Here is a 23728-nt window from a genome sequence, read left to right as displayed (position 1 = left end):
TCTACCTAATAAGATAAAACTTGTTGAAGCAATAGAAATTGCAATTTGTATTTCAGATTCTAGCACTTATTACATGTACATATGCTACTACCTTCATTTGAATTGTTTGTTGGGAAAAAATGCGTTTTGTAGACACTTGTAAGTCAATAATTGGCTAAAGTCACAAAACATTATATCCTATTCATACGTCTTGAATGATTTCCTATGGTGTTTGGCAATGAAGGACTCTCTTACAACTTTCTCATTATCATCTCACTCTTGTTATTTGGTTAGTGCTTGAAAGGATTTTTAAAATTAGAAAGCAAATTCCATTCTTAGTTTTTAATATAAGACGACTTGTAAATCTTAATGGTCAGTATAAAGATTTTAGTTGTGGAGATGTTATATCTTATTCTAATCCACCAATGATCCAAGATCACGCAACTTGCGAAGAAAAACTACTCACAAAAAGTCACAAACTGTGTATTAAGTTCATTTCTCCACTAGAAATGAATAAACAAAAGCAAAATACTCAAATTTGTTTCACTTACTTTTCTTCCCACTCATATTATACCGAGCAATAGATACATTAGCAGAACAAAAAGGTCCCAAAAAAATCCAAACATCAGCAACTAAATTACGTATCCATCTTTGAAAAAAAACTGAAACCAGATAGTATTGATAATGCAAATAAACCTATAAATATCTGTTATCTCATATATACATTCACCATCCATCATTCTTGATAAAACCAACGAAAGGACATCAAGTCTTATAGTTACAGAATGAACTAAACTCTCATAGGTTCATTATCACCAAAGTGCTTAAACAAAGAAAAAAAATGCCAAATAATAATGAAGATTTCGTACCAAGGCTATTCAATGTGGATGTTAACAACTGGCACAAGGCTTTCGGTATAATTTAAAATATTATAACTAATGGTAGGTTTGCGGATATAAAAGGTCTTAAATTCATTAGTTGTGAGATTGAACAAGACAATTTTTCGTTCATCATTCTCCACTGGCCTGCACGATGGATAAAGATTGCAGACAATTTCATTCCTCCAAACAGTCACTGGACCTAACAAGCTACCTAAATAAGGGTTGCTAGTACATTTCTTAACCCAACTACATCCCTCTCCAGATGCACATGTACCCTCCTCGTCCCTCACCCACAAATGAATCGAAGATGATTGGGAGTCTCTTCTTGTATCATGAGAAAGCATAGCAAGTTTGTTCTCATAAGCAATACTAATTGCAGAGGATGCAGAAGGTATTGGTATCAATGTAAATACTTCCGTGGCTATGTCAAATGAGACTATCACTTCAACATCATCTTCACCCTCCTCGTCGACACCAAGCTTTACCGCATCCCAGAAGATGGCTCCATCAGTATTGTAACCGTTAGAAAGCACAGCTACACGATCTAAGCCCCCAAATTCAACTTCCCTCCATGACCCCTGTGCTTAATGTAAGCACTTCCACTTCACCAATTAAACAAACACGAATGTTCACTATCTTGTAATCATTAGCAGTTGGACTGAACCCAAATCCTACACCGTAATCGTTATTCTCTGAGTAACTAAGAGCTCCAGTCACCCGTGCCTCTCTAATTGCTGGATTCCATACCAAAATGCAAAGAGATATAGGATAAGTAGAGAGTCTAAGACAGATCAAGCCATTGCAGGAACCCAATATCGAAGGACGCCGTATAGGATCGACAAAAGCATCGTTCCGAAGTTCAAGGACTTGCATCTCACGATCGAGCAAACATATACGAAAAGAATCAGATTTGTCATAATCTCCTAAAAGAAGACAAGGGTTTTGATGAGAGGAGTAGTGGAGGTGTTCTGCGATGAAAGATGGGGTTTTGAGGAGATTTTTCCAATGCTTGCACACACATTGAAATCGGATTAGGAATTTTACCGGAAGCCTTATGAGGATGTTGGTGATGATATCTTGAGGAAGAACCGGGCAATCGCCATCCATTTAAATCTGCCACAAGCACTCCACTCGGAGGAACGCGCCTCTCAGACGAAAGCCTCAAGTCCTCGCGTCATGGAAGATTGAAATTGGGTTGGAAGGTAGCGAGGATGGTAATTTGCACTCGAGCGCGCTTGAAAAAGACAATCAACTGGGTGTCTGTTCAGATAATTTTTTTTAATCAATTTTAAAAGCTAAAATTATAATTTTATAAAAATATATTCAAACATTCTTAATAATTTTTGAGCTCACTATATAACAAAACCACAGAATCAACTATCTTTATTTTATTATTAATAGATCGTTTTTTTCCCCTTCCACATTTAAATAATTTTCAAAAACTTTATAATTTTAGAGCTAACAAATTAAGGTAAGGTTGTGCGTGTGTCAAAAAACAAAAAATTAGGAAAACACCCCCGGCCCAAACAATATAATGAATTATTATATATCTTGTCAACGAGCTTCTTTAAATTTGTGAAGTTTGCAATCTGAACTCTCTTATTTGTTATTTATAATACTGAGAATGTGATTTATCGTTAAATTAAATACGAGTCCATGGATTATAGTCAAATTGTTCATAATTAAATTAATATATTTTAATTTTATACTAATAAAAATTATGAAAATAATAAAATATTTAAAAATTAACTTCAAATAAAAAGCAAGAATAAAATTACTTAAAAATACTAAATGAGTATAGATAAGAAATAAAATATAATTTAAAAAAGTTACTAAACATTTTATAATTTAAAAATAAAATTAAAATAATTATGAGATGTACGCTACTCCCTATTTCTTAATTACCTCACACATATTTAAAAAATGAGTTAAAAATTGGCTTAATTATAAAATTCGTCAACCAAAAAAAAAAGTACAGATAGTTTCTATCATTTTTCTGACTAATTACATTAAATTCTAATATCAAGTCATCATCAAGGATATAACTCTATAAATGAAAAAGTAAGTAATGCAATGGCCACCTAAAGTACTTGTATTTTGGGTTAATATAATGTGACTAAGAATCCAATAGAACATCAATAATTAATACACCAGTTTCATAATTTATAATTTTATTATTACATGCATATTATAAATTTTATAATAGGTATGCATAACTCAAATATTGTGAGGATACTAGCAGTATAACTGAGATGAAATCTGGATATCATGAATAACAATAATGGCATCAACAGGTACTTACCCTGTAAAGCCTATGACCACCTCAAAATCCAAGAAAAAGAACCTTATTGGAAGAAAATTGGACACTGGTAACAAAATTACTAGTTGAAACTTCTAGCTCCTAAGTATAAAGATCTTATTTTATGCTGCAAATACTACAAGAGGATTCTGCACATTTAACAAGCATTATTGCCTTAGTTCTTCTGAGTTCTAATTGAGCACCATCTGCAAATGAACTAGTGTCTCAAATACGTTCTTATCGGCTTCAACCAGTACAATCTCACCAATTTCTGTTTCAACTTCCATTGACTTTCCTGCACCACATAATCCACATGTCCTATACGAAAAAATTCGATCATTCTTCACAAAGATCCCTGATTTTCAAACCTGAAGTTCTTACAGCTACTTCCCTATCACTACACATGTTCAAGCCCTTACCAATCCTAACAGGTTCGAAGCGATGGCAGAAGAATATGAAACTTTAATGCACAGTGAAGTTGGTCCTTTGTCCATCCACCTGAAGGTAAAAAGTGATTGGGCGTTAAGGGGTTAGAGAGAGAGAGAGAGAGAGAGAGAGAGAGAACCCTAGTGGAACCATAAACAAGTACACAACCATGTGGCCAAAGCTTTCCATCAAACACATGGTTTTGATTTTAAGAAACCATTCTTTCCAATGGTTAGAACCATTCTTACCTTGGCACAAAGAAATAATTGGCCAGTGTCTCAAATTGATGTGATAATGTTTTTCTAAATGGCACTCTAGAAGAATATGCTTATAAGCAACAGCCTACAGATTTTGAGCATCCCAAAAAGTCTGCTTTTTACAAGCTAGGCAAAACCTTGTTTGTGCTGAAACAAGTTCCTGGAGATAGGTATTATTCTTGTTGCAGATCTTGTAAAATATAGCTTTATAGAAAAAAAAATGTGTGACCTGTCTCTTTTTATTTAAGTCGCAATTACTAATCAGGCCTCTATTTCAGACTACATAGAGGATAATTTGCTCACAGGATTCTCATCAATGTATATCTGTCAACTAAAGAAGTTGATTTATAAATAATCATGCCAGAGGATCTAACTGAAATTAATTACTTTCTAAGTATTTAAGTTAAGAAGTCAAATGATCACACAATCGTACGACCTCAATGTATGTAAATATATCCTAGATTGACTGAACTGGTACCTTGTCTCCTCAGGGTTCTGCTATACCCATGGCCACTACAACAAAGCTCTCAAAAGGTGAAACGGAACTCATGTCTAATCCTGAGTTGCATAGATTAGTTGTAGGGATCTTCAACTTGCCACAATCACACGACCAGAGATTGCATATAGTGAAAATTCAGTCTATCAGTATATGCATTAAACCTTGTGATTAACATTGAAAGACTGTAAAGTGCATTTTTTGTAATCTTAGTGGAACTATCACTCAAGGTCATGTGTTTACACGTGCTGCTAATTTTATTCTCACCTTTTATTGTGATGCCGATTGGGTAAGCAATGCAAATGATAGAAAACTAACTTCAGGATTTTGTTTTCATTGGAACCCTATATCTTGTAGATTGCTAGAAAGCAAACTTTTGTTGCTCTCTAGTGCAGAGGCAGAATATGGGTGTTTGGCTTTTGTAGTTGAGAGTTAATGTAGATGAAATCACTTTTGCATGAGCTTAAGCTTCTCATATCAGTTCCACTGCCACATGTCTATCGTGACAACTTGAGTAACATGCAATTAACCTATAAATCCCAATAGCACTAAGCATATGAAAGTATGAAACTTGACTTGATTGTTTGTAACAGAGAAGGTTCCACAGATGAAACTAAATACTTGTCAAATTCCTTCTATTGATCTTCTTGTTGATGTATTAACCAAGCCACTGTCAAGACCAAGGTTTAATTTTCTGGTGTTTTTCTAAAATGTTACCATCTGAGAAAAACGAGCCATCCAGTCATTCAAAATGAATCTAAAAAGAAGGAACTACCAAAAAGACCCCATAAGAAAGAACTTTAACAAACAATTATTACCTAATAGAATGCCTAGCTTCATTTACAGAAGTTCTGGTAAAAGCTTTACTCAATACACCAACTTAGGTTGGGGCAAATGATAATGGCTCTTCGCACTTACACAAGTAGTTGAGAGTTTGAATCCTAGCTCTTATATATGTAACAATCTAATTATCCAGTACTTCAAGAGAGATTAAACTTTGCTATTGGGAGAGCATATTCTTTATGCCTCACCCAAAAAACAAAAGCTTTACTCAATGCTCCTAGACCAGGTGGAAATTGAATTCTCACGTTTGTACAGAAAATCTTACCACCTTACATCCGGTAGCATGTGTTTTTTTTTTTTTTTCATACTTTCTTTTCATGGGTAAGCTTAGCAAATGCCATGAAACTGATCCAAATGCTAAAGCTGTAGGTGTTGCAAGTAATGGTCTAGATTAGCAATAAAAAAAAAATTGAATTATTGATAGGAAATAATGAGGGATCATATATCCAAAATGGGGCCAACAGAGATACTTCCACAAAGTCACAAACCAGTGTATTTAACTCATCTATCCATTAGAAATGAACGAAAAGACATGAAACTTAAATTTGCTTCACCCACTTTTATTCCCTCACATATTAAAAAAAATATTAGGTACATTAGCTGGATACAAAGACCTAACTAATCCACACACCAACAACTAAAGTATATATCCATCTTTTGCTGGCAAAACAAAAAATCTATCTATGACAGAAAATTGAATAACTTGATATCATAGATAATTCAGATAAAGCTAGAAGCATATGTTATTGCATATCTGCATTCATCACTTTTGATAAAAACTCTGAACCACACCAAGCCTTGTAGTTACAGAATGAACTAAAACCTTCTAGGTCCATTTCCACCAATCGTGCAAAAACAAAGTAAATATGAAATATAATAATCAACATTTAGGACCACTGCTATTCAGTGTGGATGTTGCCGACTGGTACAAGGCTTTCTGTATAATTGAAAATACCATAACCAAGGACAGATTTGCGGATATCAAACGTCTTAAATTCATTGGTTGTGAGATTGAACATAACAATTTTTCGTTCATCATTCTCTGCATCATCTTCAACTTGATCAATGGGTTCGAACAACGTAGAAACATTGCATACAATTTCATTTCTCCAAATAGTCGTTGGAACTAACAAGCAACCTAAATAAGGGCTGCTAGTATATGTCTTAGTCCAACTCCATCTCTCTCTAGATACACATGTACCCTCCTCCATCACCCACAAATGAATCAAGGACGATTTGAAGTCTCCACTCAAAGTGTGAGAGAGCAGAGCAAGCTTGTTTTCGTATACAGTAAGATACCTGGGATATGGTGTATTTGTAATTGACAAGGGTGAAGAAGGCATTGGTATCGATGTAAACACTTCCATTGCTATGTCAAATGAGACAATCAAATCAAAATCATCTTCATCCTCCCCCACACCCAGCCTTGACCCAATCCAAAAGATAGATCCATTAGAAGTGAAACCGTTAGAAGTAATCGCTACACCATCTAAGTTCCCGAATTCTACTTCCCTCCATGACCCTATGCTTAATGAATAGGCTTCTACTTGATTAACCAGACAATCATTCCCAGAAACACCAATTTTCACTATCTTGTAATCACCAACTGATGGACTGAACCCAAATCCTACATAGAATTCCTCATCTTCAAAAGAACTAACAGCTCTAGACACCCGCCTCACCTCCCTAGTCGCTGGATTCCATACAAAAAGGGAAAGAGATTTAGGAAAAGTAGCGACTCCCATGCAGACCAAGCCATTGCAGGAATCGATGGTCCAAACACACAACCACATAGAATCAATAAAAGGATCGTTCGGTACTTCAAGGACTTGCATCTCACGATCGAGCAAACATATTCGAAAAGGATCAGATTTGCCATAATCTTCTATAAGAAGAGAAGGGTTTTGATGCGAGGAGTGTTGGAGGTGTTCAGCGATGAAATATGGGTTTTTGAAGAGATTTTTCCAATTTTTGCAGACACATTGAAATCGAATTAGGGATTTTACCGGAAGACGTATAAGAATGTTGGGGAAGAACTGGGTTGTCGCCATCCATTTCCATCTGCTTTAGCTGTTTCTAACTTTCTGTGACTGGTGAAGTGGTGATGGTAAAAAGTTGTGACTAAGGTTATTGCTAATAGGGTTAAATCTCTCCTCCCTACTATTATTGCTCCTAATCAATGTAGTTTTATTTCGAGAAGAACTAGCTCGGATAATATCATAATATTTCAGGAAGTTATTCATTCTATACGTAATATGAAAGGAAAGAAAGGCTTTATGGCGATTAAGATTGATCTTGAAAAAGCCTACGATAAAGTTAATTGGGATTTTCTCATTTCATGCCTGGAGGAGATTAATTTGCCAACTAAGCTGGTTGAGGTTATTCAGCATTGTGTAAGATCTTCTAAGATGCAACTCTTATGGGAGGTAAGTAAAACAGAAGAATTTAAACCGACTAGAGGTCTTCGTCAAGGAGATCCTCTTTCTCCTTATCTTTTTGTTTTATGTATTGAAAAGCTTGCTCATCTGATACAAGAAGAGATTGTTAAAAGTAATTGGAGACCCATTCGCTTAAAAAAAGATGGTCATCTTCTCTCCCATCTTTCCTTTGCTGATGATCTGGTTATTTTTGCGAAAGCAACTTTGGACCAAGTGCAAGTGATTAGATAATGTCTGGATCGTTTCTATGCAATGTCCGGACAAAAGGTAAGTCACTCTAAAACTAGAGTGTTTTTCTTTAGGAATGTGAATCATAATAGAGCACAGCAGCTTAGTGACCTTCTTGAATTTAACCGTACGGCGGATTTGGGAAAATATCTTAGAGTCCCTCTCCATCATAATCGTGTGACCAAAAATACTTATCAATTTGTGGTGGATAAAATGAAACAGCGACTATCTAGTTGGAAGGCAACTTCTATTTCCTTTGCAGGACGAACAACCTTAACAAAGTCTGTGTTGAGTACTATTCCTTTTATTGTATGCAAACTGCTCATCTACCTGTGAGTACCTGTGAGTAGATTGATAAATGTTCTCGAGGTTTTCTCTGGGGCTCAATAAGGGAAAGGAAAAGGATTCATCTTGTAGCGTGGGATGAAGTGTGTAAACCAAAAATAAATGGTGGACTAGGTTTGCGACATGCACATCTTCAAAATAAAGCCTTTATGATGAAAGCAGGATGGGGCCTTATACATAACAAGGAGGCTTTATGGGCTAGAGTTATTAGAAGTAAATATAAATGTGGAAGGGAGCTAATTCCACAAGTGAATAGGACTCTCCCCGGATCTCAGTTCTGGAGAGGTTTGAGAAACAATTGGGAGAAAGTTGAAGCAAAGTTAGAACTTATAACCAACCAAGCGAATGAGAAAGTTGTTAGATGGAAACTTGAGAAGCATGGTATTTTTACAATTCATTCTGCTTATGATTCATTGATAGATAGTTATGATTTCCCTGATCAGATGTGGGCCAAGATTTGGAAGCTTCGAGTGCCTCAGTGGTGTAGATCCTTCCTTTAGCTCATGAGTCATGATCGTATCCTTACTAATAAATCTCGCTTTGACTGTCATTTGAATAATCAACCGTGGTGTAGTTGTTGTCCTGAGGAGTTTGAAGACACTCTACATGTGATGAGACAGTGCCCTGAAGCTAAGGAAGTGTGGATGAAATTATTACGCCCTTCTTAAAGACGGGCTTTCTTTACCACAAACTTACGTGAATGGTGCAAGATGAATCTCAAGATTCAGGTAACAGTTAATAATTTCAAGTGGTGTGATTTGTTTGCTGTTCTGTGTTAGGCAATATGGAAACGTAGGAATGAGAGAGTTTTTGAGGGACGAAGATCGACTACAGTGAGTGTCATCGCACAAGCTACTGTTATCCTTAACTGCATGAACGAGGCTAACTGTCGTTTACAAAATACATCTATTGCTGGCATTCGTCCTAATAATCAAGTGGATATGACTATCTTAGCTACTGATGAGCTCTTTGTTTATGTTGATGGGGCTTTTGCGGCTACTACGAATTCTAAGGGTTGTGGAGGTCTAGTTAAGGATACCAAAGAGAATATCATTGAAGCTTTCATGCTTCGTTTAGAGAAGGGGGATAATCTGACGGTAGAATTATGGGCTTGTTATATGGGCCTAAAGCGTGCTTGGGATATCAAAACCAAGCATGTAAGAATCCATAATGATTATCTTGAAGCACTGTCTCTGTTAAGAGCTAATAATTACGACCTTTATGAAGACTGAGAACTTATTGCTGAAATTCAACAAATACTTCAAAGAGACTGGCAAGTTGATATGAGATGCATTGGAAGGGAGTTCAACTCAGAAGCTGATTCCTTAGCGAAACGTGCCTTATCTCTCCCCATGGGTCTTCACGTAGTGGCTGGTAACTCTATTCCTTCATTCATGGAGGAGTTTTAGTTTTTATTTGCTGTTTGTTTTGATTGTTTCTTATTTATCAAAAAAGTGGTGATCGTAGAAGACCATAGAATAAAGCACCCGGGTTTTTATCAAAATAAATAAAATTATAAATCAATTTTCCCCATGTATGGTAACCAGGAAGGGGCTTGGTCTCTATTTATTTCCCCATTATCTCTCTACCGTAAATATAAATCATTTAAATCAAATTTATATTTTTAAAATTATTACATTTAATTTTTTTTAAATTTAATTTAACAGTTCAAATCTATACTAATTTTTTCTTTTCTCTCCTTTGCAAGGGAAAAAATTCAAGACTTTTTGTTTCCACTATCCTTTCTCTCTATTTCCTCTCCACTACCTTAAAATAAAATTTAGACTGTCCAAATTTGGTACAGATTAAATCCAGATGGTTTAAATTTAATATTTTTATTTTTTTTATTTATATTTATATTTTATATTTATAATTTTTGGATCCTTAAAATTAAATCTGGATTGTTTTGATTCGTGATGGATTTATTAAAAATTTAAATTTAAATTTAAATAAATATAAAATTTAAATAAAAATAAAAATTTAAAATTGGACCATCCAAATTTAATCTATACCAAATTTGGATGGTCTAGATTTTAGTTTAGGATAGTGAAGGGAAAATGGAGAGAAAGGATAGTGGAGACAAGCCAACTCCAAAAATCCAACTCCAACCAAGAGAGTTTGAATTTTTAAGCTCGAAAAAATTTATTAATAAACTGCTATTTTAAAATATGAAATGATAATTTAGGTTTAAAACCACTGATCTTTTTAAGCTCTAAAATAAAAGTGTCGGCCCTTTTACACTCTTTTATAATTTTTTAAATGTTAATATTAAAAAGAATTAAATACTATACTAATTCTAAAATTCTAATCTTATTTCACAAGGATGAAGAAAAAATGTATAAAAAGCTTAATATCTTTGTCACTGATAAAGCTCTACAATGAGAAGGATAAAATTATATTGATGTTTGATGATCATGAAAATTATCAAGATTTAGCTTATAATGCCAACAAAGTTTAAGTATTATCAATGTTGATTCTTGATTTTGTGATATTGTTACTTTTTATTAGACTTAGATTTACTGTTGTGTACATTGACCTAAATTTATTTTTTAGTTTTAATGTTATGTGTAATAATTTTTTTGAAATTTTAAATATATCTTTTTTAAATTTTAAATTAAACAATAAAAAATATAGGGTCAGGGTTGGGCTGACTAAAATGAATCTCTAAATTATAATCAAGCTTAATAGGAGAATCTTGTTTAAACTCTGATTCAGCTTTAATTGACAACTCTATTTGCAATGGCATGAGCTTATATCTTTATATATAAATATAATTGTCACGTCCTAAAATAGAAGGTGACCGACACGGGTGTGAACCACTTTCACATTCCCGTAAGCCTTCAAGTGAATATTTATTCTATTTTTCGAGAAAGATAAAATTCAATTAAATCATATGAGAATTTAAATAACTTCTTTAAATTCATTATCATAAGAAAGTGTCAACGTTTTTGTAGACATTTCGGTAAAACCTCCCTTGTAACTAGGATCTCTCGAAAGTTCTACAACAAAATTTTTTTTACGAATAACAGTATAATTCAGGAGCGTAGCTCCTTCCAGCTAGCAATCAATATACAAATCAAAAATAAAGTTCATCAACAACCTATGTGGAGCATCTACTCTTTCTTTCAAGTCAAAAAGACATACATATTATATATTTACATTAAAGCAACAGTACCAATCAAAAGGTCCACCCACTGTAGCTAGTTGCCCTTTAGAGGTCGATAGTGGGATCAGCGTCAGCTAACAAATCTGAGCCCAAAATAATTTTTCAGTGAATAGCATTCCCATAAAAAAATTCTTAAAATTTTAATCAATAATCTTTAATAATAGTATCAAATAGTTATAACAATTCCACCAAAATTTATAAACATGTAAGTCATGACCATTTTTATGAAATAAAAGTAAATTGAAAATAATTTATGTTATCATGCTTAAAGAAAAAAATCTGCTCTCATACAACTCAAACTGATACAAATTACTAGTCAAAATCAAGGAAATTTTGAAAACACATATTAATCAACATTTAAAATTTTGAGAACTCAACAGAACAGGTTACAAACGTAAACACTCAGTCTACAAGGGTAAATAACCAAACACGCCTTATGCCACGAAACAAATGTGGACACATAGTCTATAAGGGTAAGTGACCAAATGCGGCTCAGGCCACGGAATCAAATGCGGCTACGAAGCCTACGAATACCAAATGTGAGAATAAAACTCACAAAACAAACTAGCTAGTATTTAACCACAGCACGCTACGGGCTAACGGAACTGCCGTTAGCAACAGTGTTCTATTTTGAGTCCTCTTAAAAATCACGTTTCAAACATGCAAGAAGAATAATTACTGCTATAATAAAATTACTGTTCTCATTGCCAAACTCGTATGAACTATTTCAATTCTCTAAATTTATGAAAATCATACTTGTAGCTAATATGCCAAACTTGTAGTAATTGAATAGCCAATACATTTCAAAGCTTAACAACCATACAAAAATACCGTCATCAATCTTGAAAATACACTTTTGAAAATAATGAATGCATGTATCATAACTCGTTTATTCTTCGTTGATATTTCATAATTTTCAAAATTAATATAATTCATAAGAATAAAATATTTTAGAAAAAAAAGGCTATTAAAAATAAATTAAATTGAATGCTATTCACTTACTCGTCAGAACTTCAAATTCTTAAAGATATCCTTTCTTTTAATTCTGATCAGGATCTCATTCGTCCTCACCCCCTATCAAGATAAAAATAATTTCATAGATTCCCAATCTTTAGAAACAATTCCAAATTAACCATCCTCATCCAAAATTTAAAACTAAATTTATGATTTAAAATCGGTCCAAGTGTTATCACTAATTCAATCACTTTTCTTGATTATACAACTACAATATTCATTTAATTTAAAATACTCCTTTCTATGTATGCACATGTAATCACAAGGAAGGATAAATATCTAAAATTTCAACCCCCAACCCACATTTATCATATATTGTTACTAAGTTCAGATGGTTTCTTGCTTAAATTTTTGTCTTCTCATCTTTATGTATCAGTATAGGTGACAGCAGAAAAATTTGAAGCTTCCATAACTACACATAACCGAGAAGTAATAACAAGGCACACACTAACTTTTACGTTTTCACATACATACAACACTTATATTCTTACGTACAGCAACAGAAGCCTACGTGCACAACCCAACAAAACTAATGACACAAAAATTAAACTCCTCACCTCAACTTGACTGACTCAGGCAGTGACAGACAACAATGGAGAGAGAAGAAGAAAATGAAGCTTGCAGCAGAACAAGGAAGCAGAAAACTGGACACTACTCGCAAGGAAACACAATAAATGAATTAGCAACAATAATCCACACTCATAACAGCACTGTCGCAGCTCTGGGAACTTGGTTTCTCATCCCAGCTGTTACTCGAAGGTGACGCCACAGATAGAACCAGAACAGAAAAACGAAGAGGAAAAAAAAAGAGACAAGGAACATGAAAGATAGCCGGAGCAATCGGTGCAGCACAAGTCTCCAACTCTTTCCAATGATAATCACTAATGATAATAAAGGGAAGGAAGATTTAAATACTTACACATGCACCTGGATAAAGAAGAGAGAAAGAGCTCAGCAATCTGAAATAAATAGAGAAAAATAGAGTGCAAAGATCACGAGTTAATTGACCAACGACGGATGGAGTAGAAGCAAGTATACCGGTGATAATAATAGATGAAATTGAAAAGAAGCTATAACGATTCAAGGAGGAAGAAGGAGAAGGTTTAGCGTGCTCTTTATAACACCAAGAAAAGAGGAGAAAGCAAGTTGCAGCTCAAGCCCGCATGCACACCAGACGACGTCACGGTAGGGAAGAAGGAAGCCACGTACTCACACACTCAATCAACTAGCAACGGCAGACGGAACCTCTATAGTCACCAACACCAGTGATTGCTGCATACGAAGGAAGTGAAATTTCTAGACCTAAGATCCCTCTTACTCTCTCCACCGATTCTCTCTCTCTCTGTTGCTCCAGAATCCTCTCCGAAGAATGAAGGAAGAGTTTAAAAAAAGTTTGATTATAATAAGGGTAATTTGGTAATTTTCACAAGGAAAATCAGCAAAGGAAAAAAAATGTTCCATGGGCTCACTACGGTTCGAACTTGGGACCAAATGGAAGTAATCCAGCCTAACTACCACTACATCAACTTCCTCTATTGGCATAATTGTGTAAGGATTTAATATAAACACACATAAACAAATTATCATATATGTTAATTTATTTTTTTATAAGGGCTATCACAATAATGATAAGGTATTAAGCCACGTGTTCATGCCATGTGTTTCCCTTTTTGTTATTATATCAAGTATTAATAAATGTGCTTAAATATAATTTCAGTATAAGTTTTCAAGTTTGATTAATTTTAATATCATTTATGAATCTATTGTGCAGATAGTGTGTGAAAATTACCTTGTAATGCCCTCATATATTTTCATCACTAATAATTAGCTTATCTTTCATTTGGTTTGCAGCAAGTTTATCTTAATATTTCATTTTACTATATCATAGTTATATGGGTTTTGTATTAATCATGCTATCAACCTATTGAGATAAGAGTGGCAACTCACATTTCAAGTAATTCATCTTAAAAAAATACTTGATCAAAACTTATCAAATAAATCGAATGGTATTGCATGGGTATTTCAAAATGTTGAGTTTTTGTGACTATAATATTATATAAAGTAGTGTCAGTTTCATTTATATATATATATATATATATATTATTTACTAACTTATACTTGTGCTTCCTTTTCATAAGGTGATTAAACTTTGATAGTTGTTTGCAAGTTATTTAGGAGATATTATAGTATAGGTTTCAACAAGTGAAGATACACGAGAAGCTTCAAAATTTGGTGTCTAAAGTGATAAATTGATGGCTCAGATTTTAATTTATGTATATATTAATATTAAATAGCATCCTTATTCTAGTTTTTTATTGGTTGTTTTAATTGGATTTTTATTTGGAACTTTTTTATTGATAAGTTTAAATTCAAAATTTCCTCCCACACTAACTAAGGTAGCATCATCATCATTATCATCATATAAAATTAGGATTAGCTTTAGTGTACTTTCTAAGATTATGTGCTTCAAAATATTTTCTCCAAAATTCTATATTTTGAGATCAGGTTCAAATCTTGGTTAAGTTTGAATTGATATTTTAATAATTTATACATATAAGTTAAAAAGGTAGTTATAATATGTGTATATTCTAAATATAATATATTATTTTTATCTGCCTTCAACTAAATTTAAAATTTAAATCATTGAAGTTCAAATCCACTTATTTGAAAATATTGTTATTTTATATAAGGAAAAATTAATTCCGCAACCCTTATAATTTCACCTAATTCTTACATAAGTCCTTAGGCTATGTTTGCCATGCAACAATAAGTAGTTGGGTTTAGGATTGGTATTGGGAATGGCTCAATTTAGTATATTTGGTATAAGGTATTGAGCCTCACTTGAGTTTGCTTAAACTCACTTAGATGGGATTACTTAAACCCACCTTCCCTTGATAGTTTTTCTTATTTTCTTCATTTGTCCTCCTCCTTCAAAATCATTCACCATGGACCAATGCACGCTTGACTATCATTAGAGAAGATTGAGGTGGCCCATAGCTGTATTAATATAACAAGTAGAGGTGGCAAAAAGGGCCAACCCGGCCCTGTAGGGTCGACCCTTGAAGGGCTCGGGCCTAAAAGGGCCAGCCATTTTAAGTCCCAGTTTCTTTTAGGACCCTGATATTTGAAGCTCGACCCTTGACATAACGGGCTCAGGGCTGACCCTACGGGCTTTAAGCCCTTTTAACTATTTTTATTTTTTTAAAATTTTTTTAATCAAACAAAAAATTACTTCATTCTAATATAATACTCAATCAAGAAAGGTACAAAAAAAACTAATTAAATAACATCTAAATGAACTAAAAACACAAATAAAATAATAGTAATGCAATAAGCAATAGATCGGCTAAACCAACAAACACTCAATCAAAATTAGAAGGGTAAGTGTTGAATTGAATGAATTATTATCATGGATTTAGATGAATTAGGAGATTTAAAATTGTATTTTTTTTAGAAAATAGTAGCCTAGGATTTTTGTATGAAATTTATATCAATTAAGAATCAATTGTTGTCAAAATCTGAATGAAAAACAAGCTACAATGAACTATTGTTAATTTAAAATAAGTTGTTATTAAAATCTAAATGAATACTTATTGATAAAGGCTAACCCAAATCTACAAATATCTACTCAAATTTTGACAACAAGTGATTCTTGACTGATATAATTTTTGATCAATGATTCTTCATTGTTATTTTTCCTTTTTTTTTTGCCTTCCATCCTCAGTAAATATGGGCTAATATGTGATGTGAAGTAAGATTTAGTTTAATTTTTTTTCAAATTTAAAAAAAGTAAAAATTATGAGAATTAATTAAAAAAATGTATATATAGTCTTAAACGGGCTGGCCCTCGGCCTTGTAGGGCCAACCCTTTTAAGCCCTAAATTAAATGGGGATTTATTATTTTGAAATTCTATTTATAAGCCCGGTCTTACTATTATATGGGCTTAAATGGGCTAGCCCGATGAGCTCGTCCCGTTTTTCTAGCTTTAGTGGCAAGGAGGACATTAAAGATCAAACAAAAGATGATAAAAAGCCTTATACATCAATCATGTTGGCACATCGTCTTCTCAATTTTATTCGGCATCACCGTTGACACCGATGAGCAACGAGCAAGAGCATCGTCTTCTCAACTTCCCTTTCTCCACTTATATTTATCATTGGACCAAATTTAAATGATTGAGATTTAATATCCACAAAAGATGACCATGAACACAATACCATCACAAACCATTTTTAATTACTTAAAAAATAAATAAGTATATAACACACTCCCTCCGTCTTAAATTATAAAATACTTTTAAACTAAATCTTACATATCAATAAATTTCATTAAGTACACTTAATAATTTTATTTTTTCAAAATAAAAATATAAATTTTTAAAAATACTCATCATTTAATATATTTAAAAAAGAATAGATGAAAATTAATTATAAAGAGAGAAAAATAATATTAAAAATAATCTATTTATTGAAACCTTAATCTACTCAAATTATTTTATATATTGAGATGAAAATTTTTTTTCAGAAGTGTTCACTAATTTGGAATAGGGTTAGTACATTTGAAACTTTTTAAAATAATTGAATGATGATAATTAGTATGTATGACTAAAAGTTCCAAATTCCATTACACATTATAAACAAAGCGTCCAAAATCAAACCCATTACAACCAAAAAACAATAGGAGGCATTCTATAAACATAATTTTTTCAGGGATTGGCAAGTATTTTGAAGATAATCTTTTAGAGGTCAAACTTTTCCCCAAAACCAAAAAAAAAAAAAAACACACACACACACACACACAAAATTTATTTATTTATTTCAAACCCAGAATACGCACAAGTGTTCAAACTGATATCAGGAAACATTATTAATTGATCACATTTCTGCAACAAAAAATCCTCCATTATTACACAAGCTGATGAAACCAAAAATAATTTCTATCGTTGATTTTAAATTATTTTTTAAATATTTTAGATATTACATTTGTGAAAATAAAAATTATGAAAAGTTATTATTAAATCTTGAGTGTTTAAAATATATTTAAATAGTCAATCTATAAAAATTATAAACAAATTTTATATTAAATTTGATCGTTTAATTTATATCTAGATTGTGCAAATTATATCTGGATGGTCGATTTATAAAAGATATAAAAAATTTAAATTAAATTGAACCATCTAGATTAAATTTATACTGATAAGATTGATTATCAAAATATATATTGAAAAATTGATCTTTTTATGCATTTTTATTTTGATAAATATAAAATTAAAATTAAAATCTGGATTATCCAAATATTGCCAGAAGTGATATGTATGATAGTACTCATCATGTAACAAGCAACAAAAGCAATCTAAATTTAACATTAAAATTTTTTATAATTTTTATTTTCACAAATATAATATTTAAAATATTTAAAAATTAATTTAAAATTAATGACAAATATTATTTTAAGACAAATGAAGGGCCAAGATTATCCCTTGGGGATGATGAGCATGTCGTGTTCATCAATTTGATGGGCAAGGAATGTGGATCCCTCATTATTTACTTGGGAAAACATTAGTGCTTACAATTTTATTTAATTTTAAATTAAATCCTATAATTTATTTTATTTTAATTAAGTCTTTATAATTTAATTAACTAAAAATTTTAATTTCTGAAAATTAAAATCCTTACATATTTCTTTTAAAAAAATAAAGTTAAGAATCTTTTATATTTTTATTAAATAATTATATGACTTTAGAATTAATTACATAATTTTTATATCTCAAAATTTATATAATTAAGTTGTCTTCTAAATATTTGTTATACATGTAGAATTTTAATAAATACATAAACAGTGGATTACATTAAATTTTATTTTTTATTTTAGCTAAAGGTATTAAATTAAGCTGCAAACTCCAAGAGTATTTTTATTTTGTAAAATTTAATAATTTATTATTAATTTTAACTTTTAAGAGTCAATATATATAATAGATAAAACTATAAGGGTTTGATTAAAATAAAATAAACTGCAAAAACCTAATTTAAAATTGAGTGAAATTGTAAGAACCTTCAAATACATTTTTCCTTTTTATTTTCAAAAACTATTTTATAAATTAATTTTTAAAAATTATTTTTCAAACAAAACAAAATAAAAATATATTTGATCATGTTAATTTGAAAATAATTTTGAAGTTAAAAAATTGGCTAATAGTGATGGTTGCCCATGATTAATAATGATGGTCTATGATAATGATTGGACATAATTAGAAATAATTTATAATAATTAATTGTATGATGTAAAAAATGAATTTTTTTTAAAATATTTCCATTTTTTTAAAAAATTAGAACAGTTTAAAAAAGATAATTTAAAACACTTACATAAACAAATTATTTATTTATTTTTATAAAGAATAGAAGCTTTTTTTTAATTACTTAATTAAGTATAACTCAGGCACTCCTGCCAAAGTAGAGTTTGAGCTTTGAAGAAGGTGGCATTTTCATATTAAAAAAAACCGAAATTAAAGGCCCCCTAAATTTTTAATTAACCATACCTTCAATAAGTATTTGAAGTTTTCAAAGTACTATAATTTAAATAAAACAAGTTAATAATATAGATCATTATATTAAAAATAAATAATGAACTATATTGTTTATTATAATAATAAGGATGCACAAGACAAGAATAAAAATGATAATGAAGAATTGAAGATAGCTCATTGATCTATGATGACAAATAACAAATGAGCACTCAAGTGTATGGGCATGTTGGACTAGCAAGGCATGATATATTTGTGAGAGCCGATTCTCTCAACTTCCCTCTTTCTATTTATATTTTTTATTGGACCAAATTTAAATGATTGAGATTTAATATATCCACAAAATATGACCGTGAACAGTATCATCACAAACCACTTTTTAATTACTTAAGAAAATAAATAAGTATATAATTTTCATGTGAAACTCAATTAATGATAAGAATTAGCATGTATGACAGACTTCCAAATTCCAATATACATCATAAACAAAGAGCCCAAAATCAAGAATTACTGTTTACCAAGGGCTTGGTTTCATCTGAGCCCTTGATTCCATCCCTAATTGATCTTTATTGTTGATTATAAATTTAATTTTTAGTATTTTTAATATTGTATTATTAAAATAAAAAATTATAAAAATTTTAATGTTAAATATATATTTTACAAAGTATATCTAAATAATTAATTTATAAAAATTATAAAAAAATTTAATATTAAATTGAGTTACTCAGATAACATGATGAATGTGCAATTGCATCAGAATAATAGGTACATTTCTTATCCGAATAAAAAGCCCCAAATAATCCACACAACAGCAACTAAAATACGTATCCATCTTTGAAAGAAAACTGGATAGCCTGGCATCATAGACAAGTCAAATAAAGCTATAAACATCTATTATTGCATATCCGCATTCATCATTCTTGATAAAATCACCGAAGGACATGAAGCCTTATGGTTATAGAATGAACTAAACTCTTATAGGTTCATTTCCTCCAAAGTTCTTAAACAAAGTAACTACATAATAATCAAGATTTTGGACCAAAGCTATTCAATGTGGATGTTGCCAACTGGTACAAGGCTTTCAGTATGCTTGAAAATACGAGAACCAAGGGAAAATTTACTGATATCAAGCGTCCTAACTTCATTAGTTGTGAGATTGAACATAGAAATTTTCCGTTCATCTACATAATACTCTGCTCCATCTTCAACTTGACGGAGCGCCACAACATTGCATACAATTTCATTCTTCCAGATAGTCTTTGGCATTAAACCCATGCCTAGATAAGGGGTTGGTGGTATATTTCTTGGTCCAACTCCATCTCTCCCTATCTGTGCCACCCCCCTCCTCCATCACCCCCAAATGAACCAAACACGATTTGGAGTCTCCACTCAAAGAGGCAGAAAGCACAGAAAGCTTGTTCTCATATGCAGTAAGATGTGTAGAAAACGATGTAATTCGATCTGAAAAGGGTGAAGAAGGCGCTGGAATCAATGTAAACTCTTCCATTGCTATGTCAAATGAGACTATCAAATAAATATCATCTTCATCCTCCTCTACACCTAGCATTGACCCGATCCAAAAGATAGCTCCATTAAAAGCGAAACCATTAGAAGCAATAGCTACACCATCTAAGTTGTCAAATTCTACTTCCTTCTATGACCCTATGCTTAATGAATATACTTCTCTACTTGATCAACCAGATCATTTCCAGAAACAAAAATTTTCACTATCTTGTAAGCATTGACAGTTGGACTGAATCCAAATCCTAGACAGAAACCTCTACGTATATCAAAAGCTCCAGGCACCTGTCTCACCTGTCTAATCGCAGGATTCCACAATAAAAGGGAAACAGAAGGAGGATCATTACCGAGTCCAAGACAGATCAAGCCATTGCAGGAATCGATGGTCCAAACAAAGCACATAGAATCGATGAAAGGATCGTTCTGAACTTTAAGGAATCGCATCTCACGATCGAGCAAACATATGCGAAAAGGATCAGGATCTTCGAAAAGAAGAGTGAGGTTTCGATGAGAGTGGTTATGGAGGTGTTCTTACATGAAAGATTGGGTTTTGAAGAGATTTTTCCAATGTTTGCAGACACATTGAAATCGGATTAGGGATTTTACCGGAAGCCGTACGAGAATGTTGGTAATGATATCTTGGGGAAGAACTGGGCTGTCGCCATCCATTTCCATTTGCGTCAGTGCGCTCGACAGGGAAGAAATAATCTCTGAGTCAGGACTTAGGAGAGGGCGATGGAGCGATGACATTGCAAGGTAACTTGGGGCTGCCGAAGAAGAAAATAAAAGTAACGCACTGAAAAACCAAAGCGGTCATTCCTTTCCACTGATAGAAATTAGGAGCCAGGAGTGAGCGATTCAACCGGGTCGAACCCGGGGTCAACTCGGGATCCAACATAATAATTAAAATAATATAATTAAATTAAATTATATAAAAAATATTTTTATTTGACTAAAAATAATATATAAAAGATATTTTGTAAGCCATAACATTTTTTAAGATATGGGCCAAAAAATGTAGGATGAAATGCATAAAATATATAAGATTAAATAAAAATAAGTTTTATTTTTTCTACCCAATATTCATTTAAAAAATCATAATAATAAAAATAAGAAAAAAGCTAATGTAATAGAAAAAAATAATGATAATAATAATAAAATAAATAAGAAATTAATGAAATTAAAAGATAAGAAAAAAATAAAATATAATTGAAGATAAAAAATACTAGGATTAAATGGATTAATACATTGGAGAAAAAAAATATAGAAATAAAAGTCAGTAACCGAGGAATGAGAATCCAAAAAGTGAGTTGAAATATTGTGTTAATAATATTATTTTAAATGTTATTTAATTTAGTTAAGTGATGTTCTAGACTCCAGGATATTAAGTATGCCTAGCTGAAAATTTCGAGTATAAATTTATACATCAACCTAATATAAAATAAAATGATGGAGTTTTAATAATCAATAAATAAATGGCTTTTCATAATAAAACCATTAAAAAGTAATATATATTTCTATCAATAAAGGATTGGTTATTTTTTCGGTTAATCCTGGCCAATAGAAAATAGTTTTAAAAAAAAATCAAATAGTCCTTAATGCTTGCTTGGTTTATTCGCATTTTTTATTTTCAAAAAATATTTTATAAATCAATTTTAAATTCAAAACACAATAAAATAAAAATATGTTTTATGATGTTAATTTAAAATTGATTTTAGTTAAAAAAATCGATCAAGAGTAGTGCTTGTCAACAGTTAATATTGATCCCCCATGATAATGGTTACACATAACTAAAAGTAATTTATAATAGTTAAATGTAATGTGTAAAAAAAACCTTTAAAATAAAATTTTTCCATTTTTTACCTTTTTATTTAAAAATTTAGAACAATTAACAAAAACATTTAAATTTAAAACACTTGCATAAACGAATTTATTTATTTTTTATAACAAATATCATTTTTTAAGTAATTAAGTAAACATAACTTATGCACTCACCTGCAAGTAGGGTTTGAACTCTGAACCTCACACTTGAAGAGAGGTGGCACTTCCATTAGAAAAACTAAAAAAACTAAAATCAAAGGCTTTTTAATTGTTTTTGGAGTAAATAAATTTAACAATCGTTGCAAAGGCAAGAAAAAATAAATTGGCTAGGCAGAATGGGTTGGGGTGAAATATAATATTCCTTCTATTAAAAAATATAAGACATTTTTTAGAGAATTAAATGTTTAAAAATATAAAACATTTTTAATCTTTCAAGATATAATCATTGTGTCTTTTTAAAAAGTGTCTCTATTAATGAATGATTGTATATTTATTGTAAGATGTTTAATAAAGGTAAATATGAAAAGATATAGTTAGTTTGAAAGTAGATAACTACTTTATTGGGATAAGATTTGATTAAAAATACCTTATATTTTTTAATAAATGAAGTAATAATTTTTCAATCACCATACAAAGATTGAAAATCTCAACGGATTACACGAGAAGTAATTTGAAGATGTTTATAGCATAGTTGCCCAAAAACAAAAACAAAAAAAAAACATGTCTGTAGTATGCAATCCTGGGACATAAGATTTGTGTTCAAGGCCATTTATTTCACAGTGCTGAGGAGAAGTCTTTTCTCACCATAAATAAATGAAGGTGAAAATTAATCTTCAATTCATTAAAATTTTTAAATTTTAAATTAACTTCATGCAGGTTATTTTATTTTAATCAACCTTTTATAATTTCATTCATTAAGTATGTCACATCTTGTAGATTAAAATTATTAATAAATGATTAACTTTCTCAAAAGAAAAATACTTTTAAGATTTATAAAAAAATATGATTTAATAGTATATTTGCATTTTAATAAATTTTGGGCTAAATTACATACAACTTCTATAAACTTTGAACCATATAAAAATAATTCATGTAGCCTTTAAAACTTAATAATAAACTTCACTGAATTTTCAGGTTTATACAAATAACCTCTAATTATTAATTATATACTCCTTTAAACTTTATTTTTATATGCATTTAAGCCTCCATTCTTTGATTGATATATGAATAAACCCTTAACTTTAAGTTATATATAGTTAATCAATGTATAAAATTAATCGTATAAAGTTATCTATATAAATATAAGAATTGGAGGGGGTTCATTCTAAAATTTCAAAGGTCAAGAAGCTTATGTATATGGTTAAAAGTTTAGAAAAGTAATGTATAATTTAGCCTAAATTTTATATGAAAAATATATATGTAACAGAACTATTTAAAAGGCATAATCTAATTTTATATCAACGGTTGGTGGTATTAGTGGCAACACAACTTTT

At 31.1% G+C, this 23728-nt stretch overlaps 3 protein-coding genes across 3 annotated transcripts; all 3 read right to left on the bottom strand.

Annotated features, from left to right (window-relative positions):
• Window positions 1-655: 655 nt before the first annotated feature.
• LOC129295295 (putative F-box protein At3g16210) lies at window positions 656-7213 on the bottom strand. The gene is made up of 2 exons (XM_054933794.1): window positions 7188-7213; window positions 656-2120 (listed from the first exon to the last, which is right to left on the bottom strand). The coding sequence occupies exon 2, from the start codon at window positions 1965-1967 to the stop codon at window positions 1419-1421; it is 549 nt and encodes a 182-aa protein (XP_054789769.1). The 5' UTR covers window positions 1968-2120; window positions 7188-7213; the 3' UTR covers window positions 656-1418.
• LOC129295294 (putative F-box protein At3g10430) lies at window positions 5715-7271 on the bottom strand. The gene has a single exon (XM_054933793.1). It carries the CDS (start codon window positions 7230-7232, stop codon window positions 6081-6083), a length of 1152 nt encoding a protein of 383 aa, XP_054789768.1. The 5' UTR covers window positions 7233-7271; the 3' UTR covers window positions 5715-6080.
• A 12487-nt stretch (window positions 7272-19758) lies between these two features.
• Window positions 19759-20934, bottom strand: LOC129295302 (uncharacterized). The gene is made up of 2 exons (XM_054933812.1): window positions 20762-20934; window positions 19759-20354 (listed from the first exon to the last, which is right to left on the bottom strand). The coding sequence occupies exons 1-2, from the start codon at window positions 20856-20858 to the stop codon at window positions 20134-20136; spliced, it is 318 nt and encodes a 105-aa protein (XP_054789787.1). The 5' UTR covers window positions 20859-20934; the 3' UTR covers window positions 19759-20133.
• Between the last annotated feature and the right edge of the window lie 2794 nt (window positions 20935-23728).

The sequence above is a fragment of the Prosopis cineraria genome, unplaced genomic scaffold, assembly GCF_029017545.1.
Source record: "Prosopis cineraria cultivar Desert tree isolate PC_DT_omini unplaced genomic scaffold, ASM2901754v1 PC85, whole genome shotgun sequence".
In the NCBI taxonomy this organism is placed as follows: Eukaryota; Viridiplantae; Streptophyta; class Magnoliopsida; order Fabales; family Fabaceae; genus Prosopis; species Prosopis cineraria.
Note: the sequence above shows the minus strand (reverse complement) of the source record. Positions and strands in the feature narration are given on the sequence as shown.

Coding starts and splice junctions, on each gene's coding strand:
- LOC129295295 (XM_054933794.1), bottom strand. CDS start 1,967: ATGGATGGCGATTGCCCGGTTCTTCCTCAAGATATCATCACCAACATC.
- LOC129295294 (XM_054933793.1), bottom strand. CDS start 7,232: ATGGCGACAACCCAGTTCTTCCCCAACATTCTTATACGTCTTCCGGTA.
- LOC129295302 (XM_054933812.1), bottom strand. CDS start 20,858: ATGCGATTCCTTAAAGTTCAGAACGATCCTTTCATCGATTCTATGTGC. Junction 20,355..20,761: donor CTTGATCTGTCTTGGACTCG/GTAATGATCCTC, acceptor CACCCTTTTCAG/ATCGAATTACATCGTTTTCT.